Source organism: Zonotrichia albicollis, chromosome 1 (genome assembly GCF_047830755.1).
Source record: "Zonotrichia albicollis isolate bZonAlb1 chromosome 1, bZonAlb1.hap1, whole genome shotgun sequence".
Classification (NCBI taxonomy): Eukaryota; Metazoa; Chordata; class Aves; order Passeriformes; family Passerellidae; genus Zonotrichia; species Zonotrichia albicollis.
The window spans coordinates 95,194,021-95,220,421 of record NC_133819.1 but is presented as its reverse complement, the minus strand read 5'-3'; the positions used below and the strand labels follow the sequence as shown (position 1 = coordinate 95,220,421).

Genomic DNA, 26,401 nt, shown 5'->3' with positions numbered 1-26,401 from the left:
CTGCAGGAGTATTTATCTGCTGGAGGGCAGGAAGGCTCTGCAGAGGGATCTGGACAGGCTGGATCAATGGGTTGGGGCCATTTTGTGAAGTTCAACAAGGCCAAGTGTTGGGTCCTGCTCCTGGGTCATGAAAAACCCCAGGCAGCACTACAGGCTGGGGCAGAGTGGGTGGAAAGGTGCTGGTGGAAAGGACCTGGGAGTGCTGAGTGCCAGTGGCTGAGCAAGAGCCAGAGTGTGCCCAGGTGGCCAAGGAGGCCAATGGCTCCCAGCAGGAGCAGGACAGTGGCTGTCCCTCTTTACTTTGTGCTGGCAAGGCTGCACCTCAAATCCCATGTTCAGTTTTGAGCTCTCAGTTCAAGAAGGACATTGGGGTTCTGGAGTGTGTCCAGAGAAAGGCAGCAGAGCTGATTAAAGGTATGGAGGAGCAGTTGAGGGAAGCTGGGGGTGTTTAGCCTGGAGGAAAGGAGCCCGGGGGTCACTTAACACTCTCTGCAACTTCCTGAAAGAAAGTTTTAGCCAGGTGGGGATTGGCCTTTACTGGATAATGAGCAATAGGACAAGAGATAATTACCTCAGTTATGTTAGGAGAGATTTAGATTGGATATTAGGGAAAATTTCTTCATTGAAAGGCTTGTCAGGCACAGCATGTAAAGGGAAGTTGTTGAGTCACCAACTCTGAAGGTATTTAGAAGATGTGTGATGTGGCACTATGGACAGTGTCTTAGCAGACATAGTTTAGTGGTAGACTTGTCAGTGCTGGTTAATGGTTGGCTTTGATCTTAAAGGTCTTAAAGGACAATTTCATTTACCACTGGACCATCAGGTACTAAAACAAATTCCACCACTCATCAGACTCTTTATCAAGGTGTTAATAGCAGCTTCAGTTGTGAGCAGCCTGTAACAGCAAATTCAAAGATAAATGTTGGGGTTTGGCTTAGGATTTTGGGAAGAGTTCAGTGATCTGTTACTCGTGGTCTTCATTTTATACTGGTGGAATTCTGGAGATCACCAAAAGCATTAAGGGCACTACCAAACTTCAGGCTTTTCAGAAAAATCCAGTAAGAGGTAAGGATATCAGTGTTTAGATCCCAGTACTTAACTGTAGGTGTTTTTTCCAAAGATGTCGGTACCAGCATTTTCATAATTACACACAAGAAAATGCTCTTTAGAGATCATGTACAAACACCTCCACCCCCCACCCCCAGTGTTAAGGCTTTTCAATTAAGTGACTCAGACTCCCCTTCTGATGTGGGTTACTGTCCTGTTTTACAGCTTCAGAGCACAGAACCTTAAGACATGCACAGTGACTAAACTGTCCAGTTTTATATGAATATGTATTGGAAGTATCTGGAAGTTGACTGTTGATAGTAAATAAGGCACAGACATGATTCCAAGTTAAAAGGAAAAAGGCCTTATCATCTTATTAAAACAGTGGAATGAAACAAAGTTTTTATTGCCACACTTTGAGAGGTGGTTACAAATAATGTTTCAGGAGTGATGGGGTATAAGAGTGGCATACTAATGCAATGAGCCATTTCAAAGAAAGTTTCCTGGTCTTATATTTTAATTAGATAATGCTTGTTTGCTACCCCAAGATAATTGCTCTCTGAAGAATATAAGAATTGCACAAATAATGTTGTAAAATATCACAAAATCAGTGAAATACTAACTATGTAGATCAAGAGATGATTGCACTTCATGAATGTTGCATTTTCATGAACTATTTTCAAAAGAATATTTATTTTACAGGAAAAGTATGAGAGGTGCACAGATCAGTGGAACAGAATTGCATCACAAACTGTTTCTTCAGAGAAAGTTGGCAGAAAGTTTTACAGGGCTATCTGGATATGTTGTTTGCATTGAAGTAGAAGATGGGGTGGGAGTCATTGGGATTTGGAGGTTTGGTTTTTTGTTTGGGTTTTATGGTGAAAGAAAGAAGCAGCCGGTTTCAGATAATGTTTTTGAAGTAGGTTATAGTATGCTTCCACCATTTCAATGCTTGAGGGGGTTATGAACAAGATAAAACCTAAAGATTTTGTTTATTTCCACCTAAGCAGGGGTTTTAAGATACCTAATTTTTCTCAGAAGATCTTATGTTATTTCCCTATAATACTCTATTATTATAAGTACTGTGATAATAATATTCATCCATGTAACTGTCTCGCTGATTTTCCAGTGTAAACAAACTCTGCAGACACAGTTTGCTTCAGTTCGTGGAGTGAGGAATAGGACTTCATAGACATCAAGAAGGCTTATTGTTTAGGTATAGTAAAGACTAATTAATAGTTTAGTCTGTAATCAAATAGACTAGAAAAGAATATCAACACACATTTTAGGAAGTGGACAAGTATTTGCAGTACTGTTTCACAGACAGTTCTTGATTAGATTTTTTAGTTATATATATTTTTATTTCTTTTCTTTTGTAATTTGAATTTTAACTTGGTATTAATAAATAAATTAAAAATGAAAAAATAATAGATAACATAAATACTCTTCTAAGTTTGAAAAACATCTGGGCCTAGCATCAGTGTATTAAAACCACTGAAATTAGAACTGTTATTGATGCTTCTTCATGAAGATAAAACATCCTGCTATCTCACCATTCAGAACCTTAGTGATTTAAGTTTCTGGTGTTTTTTTCAATTAAGAGTCCATTGTGAAGTGGTTCTGTTTGCATCTTGCCATCGTGCAGCTGTGTGTGTGTATGTTGTGATAGTTGCCTCTTTGAGGCCTGTGCAGTTTGACGGTGTTACCAATTCAGATGCTGAGGAATGCCCACATATCAGACAAGGAGGGAGATGGATGCTGTAGAGGAGAGAGGGGAAAATCCTACGTTAGTTTACAATGCACAGTTGTCAAAATACCTCTTTGTAGATGCACAAAGCATTTAAATAACTCTAGTTTGGTTTTCTGTATTTTATTTTGCTTCAGATAATTAGTAAAGGGACTAATATATTCCAGAAAAAGAAAGACATACAGGTACTTATGGAGTTTTTCAGAAGTGTGAAGACTGATGGTTAGAGAGAGTTGATACACAAAAATAATGTCTAATTTAAAAGAAAAAAAACAGTGCAGGCTTCCATTTTCTTCCAGCTTGTCTGCTGATGACTAAGATCCTCTGCTTTTGTCTTCAAGGTGTCAATATAATATATTTTTATGTTAAGTACTGAAGTGTTTTTAAAGGGTCTGAAATTTATTTTTTTTCCCTATGCTGGCTTAGGAGCACATACAAACCCATCAGGGTGGACCTTCACTGAGTTCCCAGAAGCCTAGAGTGTTTAAGTGTGATACTTGTGAAAAAGCTTTCGCTAAGCCAAGTCAGCTGGAGAGACACAGTCGCATCCACACAGGTGACACCAGAAATTGTTTTTATCTTGAGAGGTTTTCTTAGCAATGTCTGGGTGTTATGTTTGGAGCCCTTGCTTATGCTTTCAGCTAACTGCATTTAAATATCAACTTAGGCTTAAAAAACCAAGTAAATTTCTTTCTTCAAATGTATGGAAATTGAAAGGAGGAGCAGCAAACTTGAAAACTCATGTGCACTAAGCTGATCTGTATTTTGGGACTGGCAGTACTGCAGTGATAATGTGAGTGCATGAACTTGTGTCTAAAGGTTTGTCAGCCTTTGAAAGAGATTAATCAAATCATATTTTAAAGTATTGTTTGAAGTGATTTAAAAACACTGGTTATGATCATCCTCAGTCATACAGAAGAATGTGCAAATGAGGAGTGTGCTCAGTGACGTTAAACAAGAGGTAGGTTTGATGTAGACTGCTGTATGCAGTGCTTCATTGTCACTGAGCTACATGCACAGGTCATCTGTTTCTAATGCCAGTGCTTTTAATTTCTTGTGTTCTTTTCCACGTATTCCACTTGCATTATTTCCTTCAACAGTTAATCTATAAAAAGTCTATTCTGACTTCTCTTAGGGAGCACTCATTTTCTGTGATGTACGTGAAATGCTTTTCAGGTTGCAACTTCTGCCCTACTATAAGTTGAAGGCTGTACATAGGATGATAGCCCAGCTGCCCTCCCTGTCACCTTCTGTGCCTGACAAACATTCTTCTTGAGAGCATGAGTTCTAAATATAGCAGTCAGCTCTCTGAAACAAGTTCTTTCTTTTCCCTACCACTGCTGCCAATAAATAGCTGTCATGGCTGCTAAATGTAAACAGGACAGGGGAAAGTTACCTGTGTTGCTACTAAGCTGGGGACGACCAATGAATTTGGCTAGATGTGCTGTAGAATAAGAAGATTCCCTCAAAAGGGTAAAACTCTCTCTTAGAATGAGTCAACCAGAGTTTTCTCTTTCCCCAGCATCAAGCTGCTTTGTGGTTACTGCATTAGAAAGAACATTCTGGTTCTACTGTGGTTAGGAAAAGAGAAGCAGGAGATAAAATCCAAGGAAATTAAAATACCCCCAGTAATTTGCTTTTTGCAAAACTGACTTAAATAACACAGACTCTTGAAAAAATTGTCTCCTAGTTTAAGGGTTGCACAGAATATGCAGGAAGCAGGAAAGATGACCAGTTGTCATTTTCCATGCTTAGTTAATTTCACGCTGCTGCCCCACTGTAATAGGCACAGAGCAGTTCAGGGAGGCTAAGAACAGAGCAGAGTCCCTTTATTGATCTGTTTCTCATAAATCTTCACCACCATAGGATGAGTTCTTTCTGTTTTGGAATGACTTGTAATTCACTCAGGAAATCCTTAAATCCTTAGATATTTTTGGTTTTCTTGTACTAGGAGGCTCATGTGCTAGACTGTAACAGACCTTGCTAAATTCATATTTATTTTTGTGTTTCAACAATGTCAGGCAACAGTAGGTCAATCTATAGGATTGTAATTCTTTCAAAAGGTAATTTTCCTTTGGAAATCACTTGAGACCAAAAGAGTGAAAATCCTGTTTATGTGCTGTACAGAAGTGTTTAGATGGATGCATTTACATAAACTATGCTAGGAAAGGTTAATCTAAACCTAAACTGACTTATTTCCATAAAGATGCTGTCCCTTCTCTGTGAGAAAGTGTTTGTGATTTCTGTCTTGACTAAACATTTCTAACCATTTCTAATGGGTAATATCTACTGAATCAATGACCAGAAAGAAAACACATTATTTCTCTGAATAGATCTAGATATCTTGCTATTTAAGATTTATCAGTGAAGAGTGGTTTGCTGAAATGTTGAAATCAGAGGGAAGCACTTGCTTCCAGTTCTACCAAAAACTGTGTAGTAATCCATTACACCAAAAAGGCTGCTCACTTTCACTGAACTTAAAAAATGGAATCAAAAGAATTTCAGTAAGCCTGGATTTCTCTTCAAACTAAAGAAAAAGTTATTAACAAAAATAGAAGGAAAATATCTGTGCTTTAAAGGACCTTCTGAAGTTGGATTTGGCATGCAGGTGGGAACACTAACATAATGAAGGGAGAGATATATTTGTCCTGTAAGAAAGAATTTAGAAAAATGTTTTTACTCCTGCTTGTGCTTTATTGTGCTAACTAATAGCTAGGAGTATCTTAGTGCTCTTAGAAGTCCTTAATGACATACAGGGTGTTTATGTCAGAGGTTATGGTGTCGAGTGTTAGTGTCGAAGCAAAAGTCTGGTCTTGTAAAGTAGGTATTTTTAAACTTCAGAATATTTTAAGTTAATATGTTCTTGTGTTTATAGCTAGAAATCAGTAGGATTCTGGCAAAATTGGAACAATAAGCCTCTCTTGGTGAGATATGGGAATCACTAGTTGACATAGAAAGCCACAAGTTCCATATAGAATTACCAGGACGCTTTTTTCTGTTAACATATTTGACTTTTCAGTTTCTTAAAGGCATCAGCTTTGTTAATTCTAGTACATTGCTTTATCTGCATTACTCTTCATGATGCAAAAAGGTGATGGTTTCTTTGAGTACAGAAAATACAAATTGGTAAATTGAATTTTTTTTTGTACCTCTGTTAAATAACTTGCCTAGGTTATAAATTGGATAGGAAGGATAATATCAGTGATTTAGTACTTATGTAACTATTCTGACATTTAATTTGAGATTTTTTCTGACAATGTGAAGCTATAGCCCTGTTTGGAGAAAGTTTCAAGGAAAATGATGATGTCTATTTCATTCTGAGATCATCTTGATAATTTTTACAGAATTTCAAACTGTATTTCAATCTTTAATGAAAAAATTATGAAGTATGCTTTTCTTTCTTATAAAGGGGAACGGCCATTTCAATGTACACTGTGTGAAAAGGCATTTAACCAGAAGAGTGCTCTTAAAGTCCACATGAAAAGGCACACAGGAGAGAGACCTTATAAATGTGACTACTGTGCAATGGGATTCACACAGAAAAGCAATATGAAGCTGCATATGAAACGAGCTCATGGTTACACTGGTACGTAGCATGGTGGTAGTACTGCTGAGGACAGGACTCCATGTGTTTTGTTAGGAGAGCACAGAGCACTTCCCTTAAGTTATTGAGGAATCAAGCACTGATAGCCAAAGACCACAGTTGATGAGGTAATAGTTGCACATGCAACCCAAAAATCAGGTTGAAACAGCAATTCGTTGCTTTTTATGGTTCCTTGTTTTTGATGTGGAGCTCTGTGTACAGAAATAGAGTTAAAAACTTATTCCAGGAAAGCAATAGATTGTATTGGATTTTTAAAAAAAAATTTCCAATACCATCTAATGAATTGACAGTGTCTGAAGTAATTGTATAATACTCTTCCCATCATGGTTCCTTTATTCCCAAGTGCTATATTTACCTTTTTCTTACACTATATGTCAAATAATACTCAAGTGCCTTTTCTCTTGTACCTTGGTAGGTCCCGTACAAGAGCCTGCAAGTCACCAAGAACAAGAAGGGGAAGACATCAGTCGTGCTCTGAATTTAGAAGAAGTGGTACAAGAATCTTCAAATGAATGGCAAAGTATAGGCAATGTTTTTCGATAACAACTTGAAATTTGAAAAGAAAAAATATTTCTGGGACTTGAACTTTACAGTTAAAGCTTCAAGCGTTGAAGATACTAACAATAGAATAATATATTATAGTTTTTTTAATTATTTACAAAAGATACCTAAAAGATTAATTCCTTTTTTTTAAGCTTGTAGAAGAATATTGGGAAAACTTCATTTAATCTGTGCTAAGTTGTCTGTGAATCAATGAACTCAGGTAATAATGTATACAGTTTCATCTTTGAATTCACAGCCAGTATATCTATTTAAAAATAAACTGGAACTTTATATCAGAATAGAATGATTCCCATTTTTAATGATGATGAAGAATAGCTTCACAGGAAAATCATGAAACTGTCAGTCAACTTTTTTTTAATGTGTTTTAAGAAATAATTGAGATTGGAAACAAAGTGTTGCAGTTGATGATGCATGCAGTATAAAACAGTGGAGTTTTGCCTTTTTTTTTTCTTTCTTACAAGGCACAGGAAAAGGCTGTATTTCTTTTGAAAGCTTTCTTTTTTAGTGCATTTTGAGAATTTGTTGAAAAAAATGAAATACTGCGAGCTCATGGCTTTTCTTGAGGTAAACTCTTGAGAGGGAGCACGTACGTTTTCATTCCAACCACAGAGGAAGATAGATGTTAGTTTTTACAGTAAAAGTCTTGAGGTTTTTGACTTGGCAATAATTACTTAATAAGAATCCAAATGAAAAAGGGTTCCAATAAAAACCTCTGTTGTTGTTTGTTGTACTGGGTCAGCAGGTACATATCTCAGAATCTGTGGAAAACAGCCATATACTAAATCTGAGGTAAACAAGTACCATTTTGGTTAGCAGTGAGAAAATTAGGTGCACACTAAGTCACCTCTACTATACAATGTTCCCCAGTGCTGTGAACAGTTATCATTTTGAATCTGTAAATTCCTTATTTTTTTCTTTGTGGATTTTGGAAATATGTTACATTTATTTGTTGTTTAAGTCATTGTTTTAGCAAAACTACCTGGCTGACTGAGTATTGCTTTCAAAGGTGCCACTTGTTCAGTATATTCATAGCAGAGAAACACTGGAGTAAAAGCATAGTTGTCTTTTAGACATTCCAAAGACAGAAGCTGTTTTCTTATTTTTGCCTTGTTCTTTTGAATTTTATTTATATGTTACATATATATAGATATATATATGTGTGCTTATATATGTATATATATATATATTTAAAGTCTACGAGCCTCTGTGTGGCTGATCAGTATATTTTGTAAATATTAATCCCAGTTTCAAGGAGTTATCTGTTTGGTTTGCCACAAGTACTTCTAGATCAGTGGTGGATATGTTGTACTATAATACAGACCCAGACTTTAATTTTCCTTCTAAAAGATAATTGTTCTCAGATCCAAAAAGCTCTTATGTGTAAATATTGTCTATACTCTGTCTGTGATACAAACTAGTTATTTCAGATTGCTGAAGCAAGAAATCGCTGTTGGTTTTGATAGAACATCTCTTAATTCTTTTGTTAACTGTTCAGCATATGTATATAAGTAATATAGTTGGTGACATGAAAATAACACTTTTGTTATGTGGAATATTTAATTGAAAAACATGCTAAATAATATTACTTTTTTCCAAATTCTGTTTCGTGTATTTTTTAAGCATATGATTCTGGATTCTAGGAGATTGGAAAAACTGTTTACAGAAGTGCATGTTTGAATTTTAAGTGTGAAGAATAAAGTCCTTCCATCAGTGCCTTCCCTTCCAGGTAGCCTGTGAATGTTTCAGCTGTTAAAGAAAGACATTATATTTTACAGTTGTCTGGCCTCATGGCATAGCATGCTGTTTATCTGTAATAATAGAGCAAAATGTGCTGTATTGCCTGTTCCACATATGAAATTTTTTCCCTGTTGTTTCAGAGAATACTGTATAAATGTACAGAGGGCTTGGAACTGGGTGATCTTTAGGGTCCCTTGCAACCCAGACCATTTAATGAGTGTGATACTTGGTACACAGAACCTAAAAGCTGATCTCATGGGTAAAAAGATGGCATTTTTAAAGGGTCACTTCTCAAAAGTGTTATGCCTTGGTTAGAGGCAGTGAGTCTGTTCAGCAAGCCTTGGAAGTGTTAACTGAACAGTGTGAGTTACGGAGTCAGCTGACATTTTTCCTGAATTCAGTTTGCTACTCTTCCAGCACTTGGAAATCCTGTCAGCTACAGTAATAGACTTTTAAAAAATTTCTTTTTAACATAAATTGTATATGATTTGCTTCCCTGCATCCTCTTTATCTGTGAACTTAGTGTCTTAACAGAGGTTTTTATAGCCTTGGTAGGATTGAGTTGGAGCTTTTCAGAGCAGTGTATGTGTTGATGTTCAGAGCGAATACAGACACTGTAACCAGTATGTTGATATTTTCAAAAGCTGTGTTAAAGCAGATGCATTATGTAAGGAAGCAGAAGAACTCTTGTTCTGAGGAGTGCTTGATGTGTCACATTGCATAGTGGGTAAGTGGACAGCCCTTGTTCTTTCTGGTTTAATGCAGTAGTAGGCTTGAGCTAGCCTTGGGGTTTTTGGCTCTTGTCTGCTCACAGTTTCTTTTGGCTTATATCCATTCCTTCAGAACATTAAATTACTCCTGGTATTGGCTGTGCATTCTTGTTTCAGGAAAAATCCTCTGCTTACAAATCAAATGATCATTTAAACTGCTGGTTTTCATCAAAACTACTAGTGTGTAACTAATAAATTTCAGGCTAAGTTTTAATCTTTTTTCATATTGGTAAAGCAATGCTTTCAAGTACTGTACCTATTCCTCTAGAGAAAGTAAATCCAAAAAGCCACTTCAACCCTCTGGCAAAGATGACTGAGGGGAAAGAAGAGTGATGAAGGCAAGGAAGAGGTTTTGGTTAAATTCTGTTACTCTACAGTGCAGTATATTGAAAGATGTATTTCTCTGGGTTTTTTACCTTAAATAATCTTTCACATTTTTGAGGGCTGTTTGTGCCACAATTTTTCATGAAGGGGACTGGTTTTTATTTCCTGTTCATGTACATTTTGTGCCTTGCAATATCCCTCTGGCCTGTAGCTGTCACTCCTTAAGAGACTGGCATTCCATAATTCTTGTGTCCTATTGTCAACCTTCTGGGCCATGCACTGTCACTAGAACCCTGTGTGCAGGGTCCCAAGGTGTCATTGTGTTATTTTCTAGTATCTGAACATTATTCATAAACTCTGGGGGATGGGGTGGGGGGGCAATAAATCAAACAGACCTAAATATATAAGTATATATAAGTATGTATAAATATATACATATATCCTTTTCCTTTGTAAAAAAACAAAACTGGCCCAAGTTTCATTTCAAGTTGATTACTTTATTTCAATAGTGACTATTTTTAAAAGCTGTGTTCCTCTAAGAACAATACGTGTTCAAATTAAATCAACTATTACGTTGCAGAGTATACATCTGAATGAAGCTACAATAGAAAAATACACATAGCAACCAACAAAGGTAATAGATGTAATAGTGTGTGTATGCATAATAATTTTGGCAGTTTTGTTTTCTTTAGTCTCTATGTATTTTCTATCATCTCATCTTCCATTGCTTCATATTAATGGACACTGATTTAAACCTACAATAGATCTAGATGTGAAATGTAAATAACATATATTTATAGGTAACTTTTACTGGGTACTTATTAGGAATGCTGTTTCAACCTAGGAAGCACTAACTGTAATCTACAGTGCATAGGCTAAAACTAAAAAAAAAATTAATCAGACACTTAGATGACAGGTTGAAGAAATTGTAAGTTTAAGTAATAAAACAGTGCAATTCAGAAGAACCTTTTATTTCCCTAAGTGTGGTTGGAAATACCATCTCCACACATTCATTTTAGTAATTTGTGAACAATTCATATCTAAATCTAACTGAACTATAGTCTGTTTCTACAAGGCAACTACAATACAACAGTTAAATGTTCACAGTAGTTTACTATGAGTTTGCTTTGGTGCACTGCCCTTAAAAGGCATCCAAGTGTTACTCAGGCAAAAGATGAGCCTATCAAATACAGCACTGCTGCAATACCAAGAGAAAGATTTGAAATTCTAATGTGAGATGTGCAGGACTATCTGAGATACCAGTACTGAAGGGCTTTCTTTCAGAAATTAGACTTTTTTTGTTTATATGCTTATTTACTTATTGTACTGCAAAGTTAATGCTATTGCAGCAGAATTTATGTGAAGCACCAGTGACGTCCAGTGGTCACGTGTGCAGTCTTAGATGTTTCTCTGGGAATATCCCTTGTTTTGTAACATTAGTCTAACTCAAATTTGAAATCCTCTTTCTCTCCCTCATCTACTCTTTATTCTCATGGTTTGGATGCAATGAGCAAATCATAGTATGGAAAGAATTTCCTTATTGCTATTGCTCCACATCATATTGATTCTTCAACATCTGCCCCCTCCCACACTTCACATACCTTGAACTCCCAATGTTTGATAAACCTTTCCATGACTGCCTAATCCTGTTATGAAAATAAATTATTCTGTGAGTGAGAGAAGGAAGATTAAAACAAAACAAAAGAAAAAAAACTAAAAAGAAAATTTGGATAAACAGTCCTTACAACTTCTGCACATGTTGGATCTTTTTTTCTTTTTTAACAGCAGTGTCTCAAAAATTCATTAACAGCAGTGCTCAGTGTCCAAGACATTATATAGCTCTTTATTTGTAATTGTGATGTTCACTAAAATGAAATCAGAAGGGTTGAGCTTTAATTAGGTGCTTGGGAGAAATAAAGGAGTCCAGCATATAGTTAGGGCATCCTGAAGAATAAGGGGTATAGTCAGAGATCTTGTTACTTCACATAAAATAAGGAAAAGATCTAGCAAAACTACTTTTTGTGTTCCTTTCATTCAACTGTTGCTCAGGGATTGCCAATAGAAGTTTGTATCATCTACTGCATGGCATTACTACTAATTGGCATTAAGTAATGGATTGCATCTATCTAGGTAATTGTGGCAGCTGTTACTAATTTTAAGGCAGTTATATTATGAAGCAGAGTACGTGATCCTTGGGTGGCATCTTGGAGCTTCAGCGCCTAGCAATGGGGGAACCAGACCGCGATCCAGGTCGGGACCCAGAGCCTCCCTGTGGAGGGAAGAACAGTTGCATCAATTAGAAATTAATATATATTTGGGGCTGTGCATTGAAGAACATCAATCTGTTGTAAGTATGACAAAATTTTAAATGCTGTCTAATGAAAATAGCCTCCAGTTGCCTCTAGTATGTCACTAAATATTACTGGGATTTTTCACTTCAAAAATGGGATTTATTTTCATTGATTTTCGCCTAGGATTAACTTAACTGTCATTAAATCTTCCACAGAAGACTAGACAGTCTCTCATTAACAACCTTTAAGTGCAGGTTCTTATTCAGGCCTTCCTAACGAAAACAATTTATTTCCTTGGACAGCATGGAAAATTTCATTTTTATAAACCCTGTACTATGTGTATACTTCAAAACAAGTAACAAAACAAAATCTCCAAACCTTGCATGCAAGATGTAATAGTTTCACATCCAAAAGAACTGAAATTTAATCATTTCATTCTGCAGTAAATTCTCAGTGTTACATCAAGAGGAGGTTTATATGGAAAGCTCAGATGCAGATACAGGAAAAAGCTAAGAAAAGATAAAAGGGCTGAAACTTGCCCTATTCTTAGAAATAATAAGAAAGTGTCAAGGTGTGAGGAAAAAACTGTGACAATTCATAAATCTGCACTTGAGAAAAGAAGCATTTTTATAGCAAAGATGATTCAAGCTGAAATTCCAACATTTAATTTTTTGGAATTTGAGATTAAGCTAACTTGGTATCTTGTTCCTTAGCTTTAGCAATTCTTCTACAGGCAAATCTTGAAAAATGCAGTTAAGATCACAAATGTGAGATAACGTGGTAATTTTTACTGTAATCAGATGATGACTAAACTGTTTACTTGAAAAAAAAGTATGTACTTTGGGACTTAATTTTCTTCATATATGTTCTTATCTTTCAGCACTGCCTCCTTAGTTTTACAGAACTGTTACAGGAAAATTCAGTCTAATTCATTAGGTAACTGGCTTTTTTTCTTTCAAAGATACCTTAAAGACTGGATAACTTTTTTATATTACAAGACTACTGAACTATCTAAAGAAAGAGTTATTAATGCCTCCTGCTGTAAACAATAGGTCTAAATCAAATAAGCATGAATAAAACTCTTATCAAAGTTGCAGAACTTATAATGGCTGGGAAAAGGTTATCTAAAAAGTAAAACTGGTGTATGTATCTCATATATATATATATATATATATATATATAAAACTAAGCTAAAATAGCTGTGATGAATATGCAAAAAGAGAATATTAAATTTCATGAGGGATCATTAATGTGTATTTTCAGATGTTGAAATGATGAAGTTTTACAAATAATGAGAGTGTATAGCCATGAAATAGTTGATGTACCTAAACCCCACTAAAACTACCAAGTGCACAACATGAAAATAAGACTTAAAATGTGTTTGTTTGATTTTTACTTGGGCCTCTGAAGAGATCATTCCTTTTCTTAAATTGCAATATAACAATACCTTCTACTTCCTTGAAGTTTTTGTGCTGTCACTTGGTGCTGCATATATTTGGGAAAAAAACTGTACAATGGGAGATATAAAACCTAAACTGTTTAAGAGACAAAAATGTGGGTTTTGCTGCAAATGAAGGCACTGTTATATCTCCTCTTGAGGAGAGGAATAATGAGAGTCTGAAATGATCAGCTCTGCTAGATCTCAGACCTTCTAACTTGAAGTTAAGATGACTGCTGATGGCATCTTCATGTTCTAATACTGTACTGGGTAATTTGTTATGAGTGAATTCCCTGCCATCATTGCCTTAGAGGGAAAATACAGTCTTGGTTAAAGTATCACAGCCAGTGAATACAGTCTGCTCTTCATGTGTCTGTTTCCTGACATAGAAGGTAAAAAATCCTCACAACTGACCTTTTTTTCCTGTTCTGTTTTCATTTATTGCCTGTGTTGTTGTGGCTGTGCTGTGCTTTGAAATGGCGAATTGAACCAGACTAAAGATAATCTGACCAAATGTTTATTTCTAATATGACAGTTTTGTAATTTGTCCCACTCTGTGGTTTCATAACTTTCAATACTGACATATTGTAAGAGTTTTCTCACCTGGGGTGGGAACAAGCAGGGACTGCTGGAGTTGTTACTGCATCCAACACTGCCCTGTACTACCCTTCTGCAGTTTATCAGTTCTCTTTCATTCTCACTATCCCAAATAATTCAGCAGCAACGAGCTGTGTCGTCTCATTTGTCTTCTGTATTTCAGATCATTTTTGCATTCAGTGACAACACTGGTCCTGGTGCAGGTCTTTGTGGGACACTGTGGACTTACCTTCTTTCCTGATGGCCACTAACTGTGTATTTTTACCTTTGTTTCCTATCATATAAGTAGTCACTAAGCCACAAAATAACCTTCTGGTGTATCCATGCAAGTATAATTCCATGAGAAGCTTTAAGGAAATATACTTGTTTCAAACATGGCAGGTCCTGGAGAGGTTTGGCTTCTCTTTTTCCCCGTTCAATTTTTTTGTACTTAAAGTTCAATTGTACTTTACCAGTTTAAAGATTCTGGAAAGAGTGCCCTGGCCCTCATGATAGGATCCCTTGTGTCCCTTATGAGCAGATTTATGCTCATAGAATTTTCCGCTTCCATATCCTGGCTTGTGTGTTTCACCACCCTGCAAAGAAAGATTTTCATGTATATTGCAAATTGTCACATTCCAATTATCATATGCATGTTGTAGTCTGTATTTGTGATCACTGAAATGTAATACTTAAATGAGGAATTTGGAGGTTGTTGCAATAAAACAATATTTTATGCAATAAACAAGGATAAAGGAAAATGTTAGGAAATTATCTGAATAGATTCAAATCTGAGGGAAGCATCAATCTGTAAAAAATGAATTTATATTCAAAAATTAAATACTCAGAAGGTTAACCTGCGTGAAAAAACTTAAAATGTTTTAATTTCATGAGTTCTAAGATGTCAAACACATCAGCTAATATGTGGTGTTCTGATAGTGAAAGAAATGTTTAATGGCTTGAAGGCTTTGATATTTTGTCTTAAAATGCCAGTAATTTACATGCCATCTCATATAAAATCAAACCTGTGGTAGAGAAGTAGAATTTAATTAGTTGTGAGAGAACTGTGGGAAGAACTTGTCTAGGAATTGCTTAGGCAGATCACTTCTAACAGCCAGGAAAGGTGGACCAAAATACTGAGGTTAGTGGCAGCATTAGTTTTGCAGACTGTGTAAAAGCAGTTGAAAAAGTTGAATAAGCACCTATCTTGTCCCAGCCTACCCTCCCATTTTTGTCCATCCCAGGAAAAGAAAAATGCACCAGATGGGTCTTCCAGGAACCTTTAAAGGAAGAGAACTTTGCCATGCAGTGGATTTTGCTCCCTTTGTACTGAAGCAAAAGAAATTATTGCTGCAAGGGCTGTCAAATTGCAGGATAAGAGCAAGCAACACAATTACCATCTTAAAGTGCTGTGGAAGGAGGAAGGAAAGTAGAACAGGAAAAGCAAAATAGCAAACTTGAGACAAAACAAAATTATCACATTGCTGAAGCAGCTTGAGGCAATGGAGTAAGAGATGCTTTGGCCTGGTAAATAAAAGGGCTGTTACCAAAAGCACATTTGTCACCTACCCAGCTAAATCTGGTGAGGGATAATCCTCTTCCCTGTACATGCAAGAAACAGAAACAATGACATGGTGATCACTATGGAACACAGCATCTGGGTCTGCCATACACACAAGATGAAAAGATAGCCAAGATTATGAAACAATGGCCAGATAATGAGGCAAGCAGGAGCTGAGAACAACAGTCTGTACAGTCGTTTCATGAAGTAAAAAAATATCCAAAATTGTTTATTGTAATTACTAGAACTGACTTTACTAGCCACGGTTTGTCAGTATCACTACTTCAAAAGCCAGTTGAGTTCACTAAATGGAAGGACAGCTCCTGGCTGATGAGGCTTGTTTGAAAGCATTACCTATTGTTAGTTCATTTACCTAAAGCAATCACACCATAAATTGAATATAAAAATCCCTGCAAGTGGCTTCAATTAGTCATGCACAAAGTCAGGAAGTGCGTGAGGAAGAGAACCATGGTTTCTGTGTCTTAGGCTCTTGCTTTAAATTGTTCCCAGGGATACCTGTAGACTTTTACTTAGTGCCTTTAGGGATAGTGAATCAGGCTTGCAGTTGAATTAGTGGGAATTAGCCCATAAATGCCTTGAATCCCTGAAATTGCTTACCTTTGCTTGCATTGGGGGTGGTGTACGGGGTGAGACCTAAAAACCAACACAAAAGAGTTGTCAAACGAAGGCAAAAATAAATGCCAGAAATCATCAGATCTTTTGCACATTATCCATGAACTAAAAATGGTAATTGCATTGAGAAGCTCCTCTGCTGTCTTAGGCTTGCCTGGGATATGCTGGATTTATTTCCATCTTGAAACTGTAATAATTTCTGGATACTACCAGTGTTGAAAACACAAGGACAAAACTTGTCTGTGGTGAAGCTGTATAACTGACATGATTAGCATTTGGCTATGCTAATGGAGGTTCACATGCTTTTTTGGTAGCATTTCAGTATTGTCTTGTAGGTAAAAATTATTTTTGTATTTGAATGGCATCATGAGCTCAAAGGGCACAGTACAATTTGAGGCTTGAAATAAAGAGTAATGATTGGGGAGTGTTTGTTTACTGATGGATTCTAAAGAAAACATTTCATTTTGGTGCATAAGAGGAAGGGAGACTTACAATGTTCTTGAAGAAGTGGACTACAGGGTTGTCATCAACAGGCCGGCCATGCTGAGATCTTGGGGGGATGGACCCGACGTGGTGGCTGACCCTGGCTGCATGTATGTCCTGAAAAGCAGAGCAGGCACATGGCCCAGTCAGCTGGGAAGCACAGCTAACCAGCCATGGCATGAAGAATCATTTTCAGGAGAGAACAGAGGAGGACTAAGCCTTGGGAATCTACAGAGATTGCCCCCTACCATTGTCAGTGCTGTGAAATGGCAAATGCACAGCATGTATAGGCACGTATGTTGTGCATATATATGGCTGCATGTGTTCTTGATGTTACAGCCCATTGTGGATATTGGCTCTTGAGGCTCTTATTGGAAGTTCAGGCTCTTGAGGCTCTCATTGGAAAATTCAGGTAAGAGAAACCTTGTCATTTTCCTTAAATAGGAAATTTTTCTTAAGTAGGATCATAGGCTGTGATTTTAGAAAACAAACCAAAATGGAAAAAACCTTAAAATTATGTTGGATCATTCTGCATGGGAAAGCAGGAATAGATCGTGTACCATTTTTAGTTCCCAAAGACTTTGTAACACTCATGAGCTGCAAGAGCAATGTTATTTTCAGAATGAGGGAACCAAGTGAGGCTGAAATTTCTGTTTCTGTAGGGCTTTCTATTTTCAGAAGGGCTTCCTGAGCAGTAGTCCAAATGAAGTCAGATATTGATTTCTGTTGGAAAAAAACTAACCAATGCAGAGAAGTTTGGCTGATGATTTATCAGGGTTGGTTTTTTTGCGTGCTGATGATACGTGGGCACTTAATTGTTTCAAAAGCAGGAAAATCTGAATTTTGGATCTGTGAGATCTCCATAGTGTCAGGTAGTCAGTCCTGCTTATAAATCTGCAGCAGTTTCTACTTGGTTGCTAGTTCCAGTGTTGCCAAAATAGCCTCTGCTGCCGTGGTCAGGAAGAGAGAGTCAGTTACTTCAGTCATGGTTTTGTCTTCTTAATCTACATTCTAATCACCCTTTGAAAGCTGCTGACTGCCTTGTCTTTAGGATAAATATCATGGTGCTGCAGATCTGATGGGCTATGAATGAATGAATTGCCACAGGAATGGAGAGAAATTGGGATAATAAGGTTTTAGAATCTAGACAGGGTTGAGTTTCTTGATTTTGGCATCCTGACCAATTATTGGGTGCTAATAACTTGGCTTATTGTAGGTTATTGTGCTATAAGTACAAAGTTTCTTCTGTCTGCAGTGCCAAATGTCATCACAGGCTTCGACTGTCTCCTGTCTTAATGTGTATGAAGCAGTAGCAAATCTGAAGTAATTTTCAGTGACTGTTCTGGGTGAGTTTCTTGGTGTTTAAAATAAAGTGTTTTCCATTCATATTGTCATCAGCAAACTTCATCTGTCTTCAGAACTTTTGATATTATTATTTATTTGTGACAGGTAATTTACATGTTTCCGCTCAATTCATTATTGAAATTACTCTTTCACCTCTAGTTTTCTCTTTCAATTTTTGAACTCCTAGAGACAGAAAACAAAATCCAGTGGTATTTTTCAGAGAGTGCTTTTGTTTATGTTGTATCTGTAACTGTTAGAAGATAAATTCTGATGGATTTGAAATTAAAAGAGAAATCTGATTTATACTGCTATGATGGGCTACTGACATGGTGTGATATAAGTGGACCTTTTGAATTAATTCAATGTAACAGTTACCATGTTATTCATTAATGCATTCAGATCATCACTGTTTACCTTTAAATATGCTTTAAGTGCTTGGCTTTAAATAATATTCACGTTAAAACCTTACAGGAACAGAGGAGAGCAACTGTGTTTGAGTAAGGGATGTAATTTGCTTCTTATTTATTTGTGTTACTTGTTGCTTTTGCCCAGGGGCTGCAGTGCGTTCTCCTCACACCTCTTGCAATGTTATTAAGAATTTCAGTCTTGAGAGCATTGCCAATAAAAGGCATCCTTGGCTTCCATATCGATGTATTTTGAAATGTACTTGCCAAGTATGAGCGAGAATTCAGAGCCCTTGAATGTTGGTGGTGAAGTTTAAAATGGAGGTGTCTCTGTGCCCTTAAAGAAAGTTTAAACGTACCATAATTCTTCAGTAGCTGAACAAAAGATCACTCAGGTTTTCTTGTTCCCAGTTAACATAAATGAAAAGTTTTACCTCAGTCAAGGATCTCAACTAAGTCAACTCTGCTGCACCTTCAAAATGCCAAAAGGAACCCCAAAGATGAATGATCTTAGTAAAAAAGATTTACCAGTACTAGAAATTTAAGCAGTCACTGGGAGATCTGATGACAAAAACAGAGTTTTCAACTTCATTGTGAAATCAATAGTTTTAAGGATTAATAATCTAAATAAGGATTCTTTAAAATATACATAAAATACCCGCAGTTATCCTGTAAGGGGAGTGATGTTTTTTTAGAAACATTTTATGGTTTTTTCTGGTGATGCACAGGAAAATAGCATTGTTTTACTGTGTCACCTACCTTGGTAGTATGGTGGTATGTTGGCCACTAAGACAAAAAAAAAAGAGAGTAACTGTGAATGCAATGCAAAGAAAACATGCAGGTATTTTAAGTTTCAACATTAGCTATACATTGGAATTGCATTCCCTGTGTTAGCCATGTACTTTCACATCAGGCTAATTACATTTATTGGCACAACCTGTATTAGTACCTTGTAAGAGCTGTTAATTTAAAATTATTTAAAATTAATTTGTCAATAAATTAAAAATTATTAATTTAAAATAATTATTTTAAAATTAATAAATTATTGTTAGTTAGTTAACATTAATTAACTAACAATATGGGCTCCATTTGGGGTTTTGTGCAAGGTTACTACATTTCCAGTTGACCTGAAGATACTAAAGTGTGCGTTTGTGTGTGGGTGTGTATGTATTTATATGTGTGTGTGTATATATATATATATATATATATGCATGCTTTTCAGTGTTGTGCAACAACTGGCTCTGGGTATAAAATGGATACAATTAAGCAGTTACAGGCTTTTTTTTTCCAGACATGAAATCCCATGAAATTCATCCCTGACTTTGCCTGCTATAAACAGGATATGTCAGATCTTGCACCTCAGATGCATTAGGGAGCACTTTTAAATGCATATTATCATCTTTCTGAGGGCTCTCATCCTCCCCAAGAGGATTGCTTACAGCTGCAGATTCCATATGCATGTAAATAGCTCTTAATACTGTTATTGGCACAAATGCATATCACAGACTGATGAGGAGTTAAGATACTTATGGAGTATTTGATTTTTCTGCTTTTTACAGTTCCTTTTGGTATCACTATTGTGTTTTGTGTTTTTTTATTGCCTACTTTAGAATATTAGATGAAAATCCTAAGTATGTCCCATGCTGTTTCTCTGCTGGCAAAATCCACACATATAAAATATGGAAATAGCTGATTTAAAATGCAGTCAAACCAGTTAAAGATGGAAAACAAAGGGCTTTTTCAAGTTGAACCCATGGGTTCAATGGGTTTCATGGTTTCCAACAGCTTTTCATCACAAGATACCTAACAAGTTGCTGTGCATGAAAAGATATCATACAAAATCCACACATTTCAAATTCACATAGACATGAAAATTGCATTTAGATTGTTTTAGAAAACCGAACTGTTCCACAACCTGTAGGTTCTCCATAATGCTTACCACCTCCTCTAAGACATTTGGAACTGTACTGGTAGACTAAAATTATCCTTTAAGCATTATGTGATGAACACTGTGCTGTTCTATTGGAAGAAGAAGCTGAAAGTTCAACAGGGAATTTGTGAGCCACTGATTTTGTATTAGTCCTCAAAACAGACTCTGAATCCCAAACTAATGAAATTCCTATCCAGGTTCAAAATTAGGTAGTCAGTATGGTTTCTAAATATGTATGCCAAACAGGAATTGAGATGCATCCTTTCAATAAATATATATGCTTTTTCTTTCTTATTTTAATAATATTGAAATCTGTGATATAGTTTAATGAGAAATCTGGCAGGCACTTGAATACAGAAATTGCTTCATCTTGAGACTTGGAGGGGCTTTGTCCATGGGGCTTTGTGTTCCTGGGCATGGCTGACACTTCATCAGAACCTTCCAGTGCTGCTTCCCTGGCTCTCACCAGGCAGCAACAGAATACACAGCTGATGTGGGATGTATTTTTCCATGCTTATTCCAGGAGGAATGTAACCTTAGTGGGCATGCACTGCTGAATCAGAGCTGTGGTGGTGTTGGTTCCATCTTTGTTCACGTACAACCCAGGTAGCAGTTTTGCACTCTTGGTGGCAGTGTTTGTCCCAGGCTGTTCATGACTTGCTGATCTGTGACCAAAAGCAATGGGAACGCTGATGTCTTCCCCACTGGCTGATCTGGTGATAACATTATAGTTAATTACCTAATTCAGCAGGCTTTTAAAATCACTTTAGGAAGGATGAGCCACACATCCCTGTAATGGTGCTGTTAATTTTTACTAATGTGGAAGATATGACAGAAATTAAATTACTTGCTCAAAGGTATAGAGGAGAATTGGCAGGAAGAGGGATGTAGAATGCAGAGGATTCTGCCTTTCAGGGTTGTGCTGAGATCAATCTTTGTTTAGAAAGATGCGATGAACAAAAAGAGGAAGAATTCCTAGCAGAATGACAGGAATAACAAATGTGGCAGTGAGTAGAGATGACTGAAAAGTAAGAAACACAAGGAAGGAAGCAATGGAGAACACTCCCATCAAGAGAGGTGCCAGTCAATAATCCAGAACAACATTTCTCCATAACCCCATTACCCTTTAGTGCCTTGATGATTAGTGTTCATAAATTAGCAGGCAAAAGAATTACTGGGGAAAAAAGAAGAATGGGGGCAGTTTTTCAGGAGAGTTCCGGTTTATGATGGGACTCAAATGTGAGACCAGTGCCATCATACCTTCTGGGTTTTCTCCCTGAGTCCAGTTTATTCCATTGTTGTGACACTTGATAAATGGTTTCAGAGGCAAAAGCCAGTGCTTTAATTGAACTTTGCTTTTTTGAAGCATTTTTTCTGCCTAGCATGAATGATTTTATTCAAATATTCTTCATGACAGAAGTTCTTTATCTGCTTGGACACAGTCTCTGATGGATACTCAGTATTATTCTGTTAATGTTCAAGTTGGTATCAATGACATAGATTAAACTTTGTTGAAATGATCCATGGTTTGGATGGGGGTTTTCTTGGCTGGATTTGTTTTGGATTTTGTTTGAGTATCATCACTCCAGCAAAAAAAAAAGAAAGGAGACTTTGGCTAGTAGGTATTCTCCAAGTAGCTTCTGCTGCCATCAAACTTTGCCGCCTTTAGGACTTTACTGCACATGGGCAAGATATGGAAGGCATTCTGCACTGGTACTCACCATGATCACTTTGTACTGATCACCTGCATATTTGATGGAGATACATCTGTTTGCTGGTGTTGCTACAGCAAAACAATGTAACGTTATGGGGTTATGGGTATGGCCATTGGTAAGAGAGCAATCATTTATACAGTTTTTAGATGTCCTGTTCTCCTATAGTCATGAAGGTAATACAATAAGCAAGATGGGAATTATTTAGAAAACAAAGCTATAAATGCCAGGTGTACACAATCACTTTACAGCTGCTGGCCAGAAAAATGTTACTACAACCTTGGTTTCTGGAAATCTCAGATTGCACATACTCAACCACCCACTCAACCACCCACCCACCAAATATTTGATCAGTTCTCATCTTTGAGGGATTGGCCCAATTCTATTTCTTTTCTGCCTTTAATAGGTAAGCAGGTTACAAGCTAAGCTCTCATACAGGCTGTTAAAAGCACTATTGCCTGTCTCAGAATAACTGGTAGAGAGAGTGTAATAGCAAGGAGAGTTTACTCTTATGAAATATTTAGACATGGCATGGTTAATAGAATATTTCTTTGAAAGAAGTACATGGTAAAATTTCCAATAATACTGTTAGTATAAAGTGGGGAAGATGGACCACTCCAAACCTGAGGCTCATACAGTTTCCAAGGTACATTAATTGTATGATGTATCAAAAATGGAGAAGTAGATGCATCATAAGAATTAGTTTTTAATTGATTTGTAAAAATTTCAGTAAAATCACCTGAAAATTGCAGTGGGCAATTTCTTGTGCAGGTCAGAAATGAAACCAAGTAACTATGCAGTGTAATGCATCTTAAATGGAGACCATTTCAGGAACATGGTGAGATATTTTGCATCAGTAAAAAAGGTGAAAGCCAGCAATTGTTACTAACGCTATGTGATGACAGAGGTACAAAACAAGGTCAGAGACAAAAAAATAGTAACTTTTGCTCTGGTTTTCTATCTGGAAGCATTTACCATTGTGTAATCTGAAAAACAGCTGAAGTACAGTAATTTATTTTGGCATTCTAGGATGGAACGGGCTGAAGCTAATGCAGTTCTTCATTTGCAAGGAACGTGATAGAAAAATATATCAGATATAATGTAGCAGATTTTAATATAAAGCAATTTCTTATCAAACTGCTTCATCTGGAGAGAAGTAAACATTAAATCGTTCTTAGGCAGAGAAAATCTTTGTGCTAAATTTTTAATAACTCTTTTTGACTATCTGTATGTAAATTTTTTTACATCTGTATGTACATCCCTGCCTGGGCCTTGCGCTTGTTTAAACAAACACCCCCTCTGATATATTTAAAATTAAATCCAGACCTTACTCTCACCTGGGCTGAGGGGCCATGCAGGTGAACAAGAGAGGCACGGCTGAGAACAGCTGAGGCCAGTTCCCACCAAAAGATCCCAGAACTTCCGTCAGTGCTCCTCTACCAGCTCTGCCATCGGGTTCAGGCCCAGGCAAAGGGCACCACAAGCTTTGAACTTCACCAAGTGCTTAAAAGAATCCTTGGAGCTCTTCTGTATGCAACTTACACATACTACTGTTATCATACTAGTGGATAGAAGACTCTAGAAATAGTCAAGCAAAGACTGAAGTGAAAGATCCTGTTAGAAGTTTAATGAAAGGGGAAAACCTTTTGCTGTGGAGTGATTAGAAACAGAGATCCTTCAAATGTTTTAGTAGATTAATTTGTATTTTAGCCTGAACATGTTACTAGTACATATCTGAATGTAAGAGGCACAAGACCATATAAAAACCAGTAAAAGCCATGAAGCACACAGGCACTCTCCCAGTCATGATCTCCTCTTTAACTTGTAAAACAAATCAGCAAGCCCCAAATACTTCGTCCCATTTCTAAACAAACCCTGCCATGCAGCTGATGTCAGGTGAGCACAAAGCATCACTAAAGTAAATTTTAGTGCTTGCACTTTGAAGTACCACTTAAAAGAGTATTTAACCTATTCCCAATTCCCAAACTCCTCTAGTACCTTGCAGTAATTACTTCAATTAGTAACTTCCTTGAAAATGCAAGTCCCAGTCCATTAAATAATGTGTTAATTATTAGGCATAAGTAACATGTTTATGGTCATACAGGTGTTAAATGAACGTGTCAAAGTCAATCCCATGATGGTGGCTCTTTGGCCTTTCACTTCTCACATGGTGTCTGTACTCACCTGTTGGTATTGCCTTGTTTTGTGCAGGTGATTTTTTTTTAAACCAGGCATATCTAAAGAAGTCTGAGGTTCTACCGCTGCACAAGCTAAAAGAGCTTCAGACTGGCAGTTCTGTTACACTAATTCATTTTTAGTGAAATGAGAGGCCAGATTCAGTGAGAACATCAGCTTCAGGAGCTTTGGTTATTCAAAGTCTGCCTTTTCCTTCCAGAAGGAAACTTCTCTATTCCCTTCTGTCCAATGCACTGTTCTAACTGAATTTTGCAGAAGGACACACAGCCTCTTAGTGAACTAAAAACCTGTCATGTACAAGTAGTTTGTTGCAACTTCTGTTAATGGATTAAAGCATTTAAAACAAATTAAATCATTAGTACACTGGTTTTTGTGATGTAAACAGTTTAATGAATACATAAAGCACATAAAAAGCAAAAGATTAAAACAAAATTATTGTTACAACCACTATAAACTCTATAAAATTTTTTTACAAGCATACCGCTTGCACAGCAGGTTTTACAAAACAGTGTATCACAAGCAATACCACTCCCTGAAAACTAAGACTTGGAAATTAAAATTACAGTAAGTATTTACTTAAATCACATCAAATACTAGTCAGACTAGCACTGATTTTACTGCTTTTCAAATTCTTCATGGTGCTGTAGTATACATTAAAGCTTCCACAGGAAATGTGAATAGAGTTCAAGTGCAAAAAAAAGAAAAAGGATTCTGATTAATTTATCCCTCTGTGGCATTTTTTTAAAACTGTGGTTCCTAAACTTTTTGCCTTTGCATGGTTATCACAACCATTTTTGTAGATCCCCACTCCAGCAAGTGCTTAGCTCAGGAGTGGGTTTGGATCTGCTGAATCAGAAATGCTGATCCCAAACCCTCGTTCTGCTCAAGCTGAGAAGAACTTCAGCCCAGTGCTGCTCCTGCCTGTATCTGTCTGTAGCATGGAGAAGCCCCATCTCTACATTCCACATTTCCTGCACCCAAACACACAGGGTGGGAAGGAAATGCAGGGGCAAGGCTTCATTCAGGCTGCAGGAGACAGTTACAAGATTGCATACCAAACTGAAGCAAAATGTAAAAGAGAAATTGATTCAATCTTTCACTAAGTCTTGCCTCACCTATTATTTACTGTCACTCACATATTTTGGTTTGTTTGATCTGTGTCACAAGTGTAGTTTAAAGTTTAGTAAGTTAATGCAAAATGTTAAACCGGGACAGAAAAGTTCTTGTTTCACAAACCAAACTTAGTAGAAAAAAAAAGTAAAATCATAAACAAAAGGATTACAAAACAACTGCATCAAAGAAACAAAATAGCAGTCAGTACATACTGAAGTTGAATACAGGCCCAGAATCTAGGAAGCACAAAGAACATTTGATCGTTTTAACAAACTTGCTTAGACAAATATTCTATAAAGATTAGAAAGGAAATAATTTATTGTTATGCTACTCTCTCTTTCATGCTATTTAAAATGTCTGCACCACAGTTTCTTTCTGTCACCATTTAAAATTTTTTTTAAATACAATTAAATTTGAGCTGTGCACAACAACAGTTTTGTTTCAAATATTCTACCTTAGAAGTTTTTCTTAAAAGTACAAAATTCAAGCTGGTTTTAATTGAGTTTCAGCTATCCAAAATCTCAATGGGATTGGAGGGAAAATGGCAAATGCACTTGCTGCCCCTTAGAGGAAAAGGAGTATTTCTGTACATTCTAGTATTTCTATTTTTAGCAACTCCCATGGAACTCCCATGCAATCTAACTTCAGAATTGCAGAGCAGAGGAGAACCTGCTCCACATGAGAAAAGGAGGCCATGAAACAGTCCCAGCATTGTTCCCACCCCACCTTTCTGGACACAATAGTGAATATTATTCATTAATGTACTTCTTAGCTATGGATGCAATAAGAAAATGCCTCCACAAAGAATTTATAATGTGTTTTGCTTGAATGTCAGCCCTAAATCTGTACAAAGAGCAAGTGTTGTCTTTGCATTCCAGTGCCTGCTGGTGTGGGTAGTTGAGATGCTCCCACTGAGGCATGGGCTGG

General features: G+C 36.7%; 2 protein-coding genes across 15 annotated transcripts in view; one reads left to right on the top strand and one right to left on the bottom strand.

Annotated features, from left to right (window-relative positions):
• ZNF236 (zinc finger protein 236) overlaps positions 1-10,148 on the top strand; it is a 75,493-nt gene extending 65,345 nt beyond the window's left edge. For 5 of the 7 annotated variants that reach the window (XM_014264248.3, XM_074547608.1, XM_005482894.4 and 2 more), the window contains 3 exons: positions 3,221-3,350; positions 6,204-6,380; positions 6,814-10,148. In XM_014264248.3, coding sequence (XP_014119723.2) covers positions 3,221-3,350; positions 6,204-6,380; positions 6,814-6,941 — 435 coding nt within the window. In that variant the 3' untranslated portion in view covers positions 6,942-10,148. Of the gene's footprint in view, positions 1-2,176; positions 2,264-3,220; positions 3,355-6,203; positions 6,381-6,813 lie in introns of those variants that run through there. The other 2 variants (XM_014264247.3, XM_026790960.2) reach the window with 2 other exon arrangements.
• Positions 10,149-10,269: 121 nt separating this feature from the next.
• The window catches only part of MBP (myelin basic protein), a 111,734-nt gene continuing 95,602 nt past the window's right edge, over positions 10,270-26,401 (bottom strand). For 4 of the 8 annotated variants that reach the window (XM_074547642.1, XM_074547629.1, XM_074547636.1 and 1 more), the window contains exons 5-11: positions 25,687-25,710; positions 19,283-19,309; positions 16,785-16,892; positions 16,278-16,313; positions 15,668-15,700; positions 14,572-14,694; positions 10,270-12,062 (exon numbers count right to left, since the gene is read on the bottom strand). In XM_074547642.1, coding sequence (XP_074403743.1) covers positions 12,006-12,062; positions 14,572-14,694; positions 15,668-15,700; positions 16,278-16,313; positions 16,785-16,892; positions 19,283-19,309; positions 25,687-25,710 — 408 coding nt within the window. In that variant the 3' untranslated portion in view covers positions 10,270-12,005. The remainder of the gene's footprint in view (positions 12,063-14,571; positions 14,695-15,667; positions 15,701-16,277; positions 16,314-16,784; positions 16,893-19,282; positions 19,310-25,686; positions 25,711-26,401) is intronic. The other 4 variants (XM_074547620.1, XM_074547622.1, XM_026790962.2 and 1 more) reach the window with 4 other exon arrangements.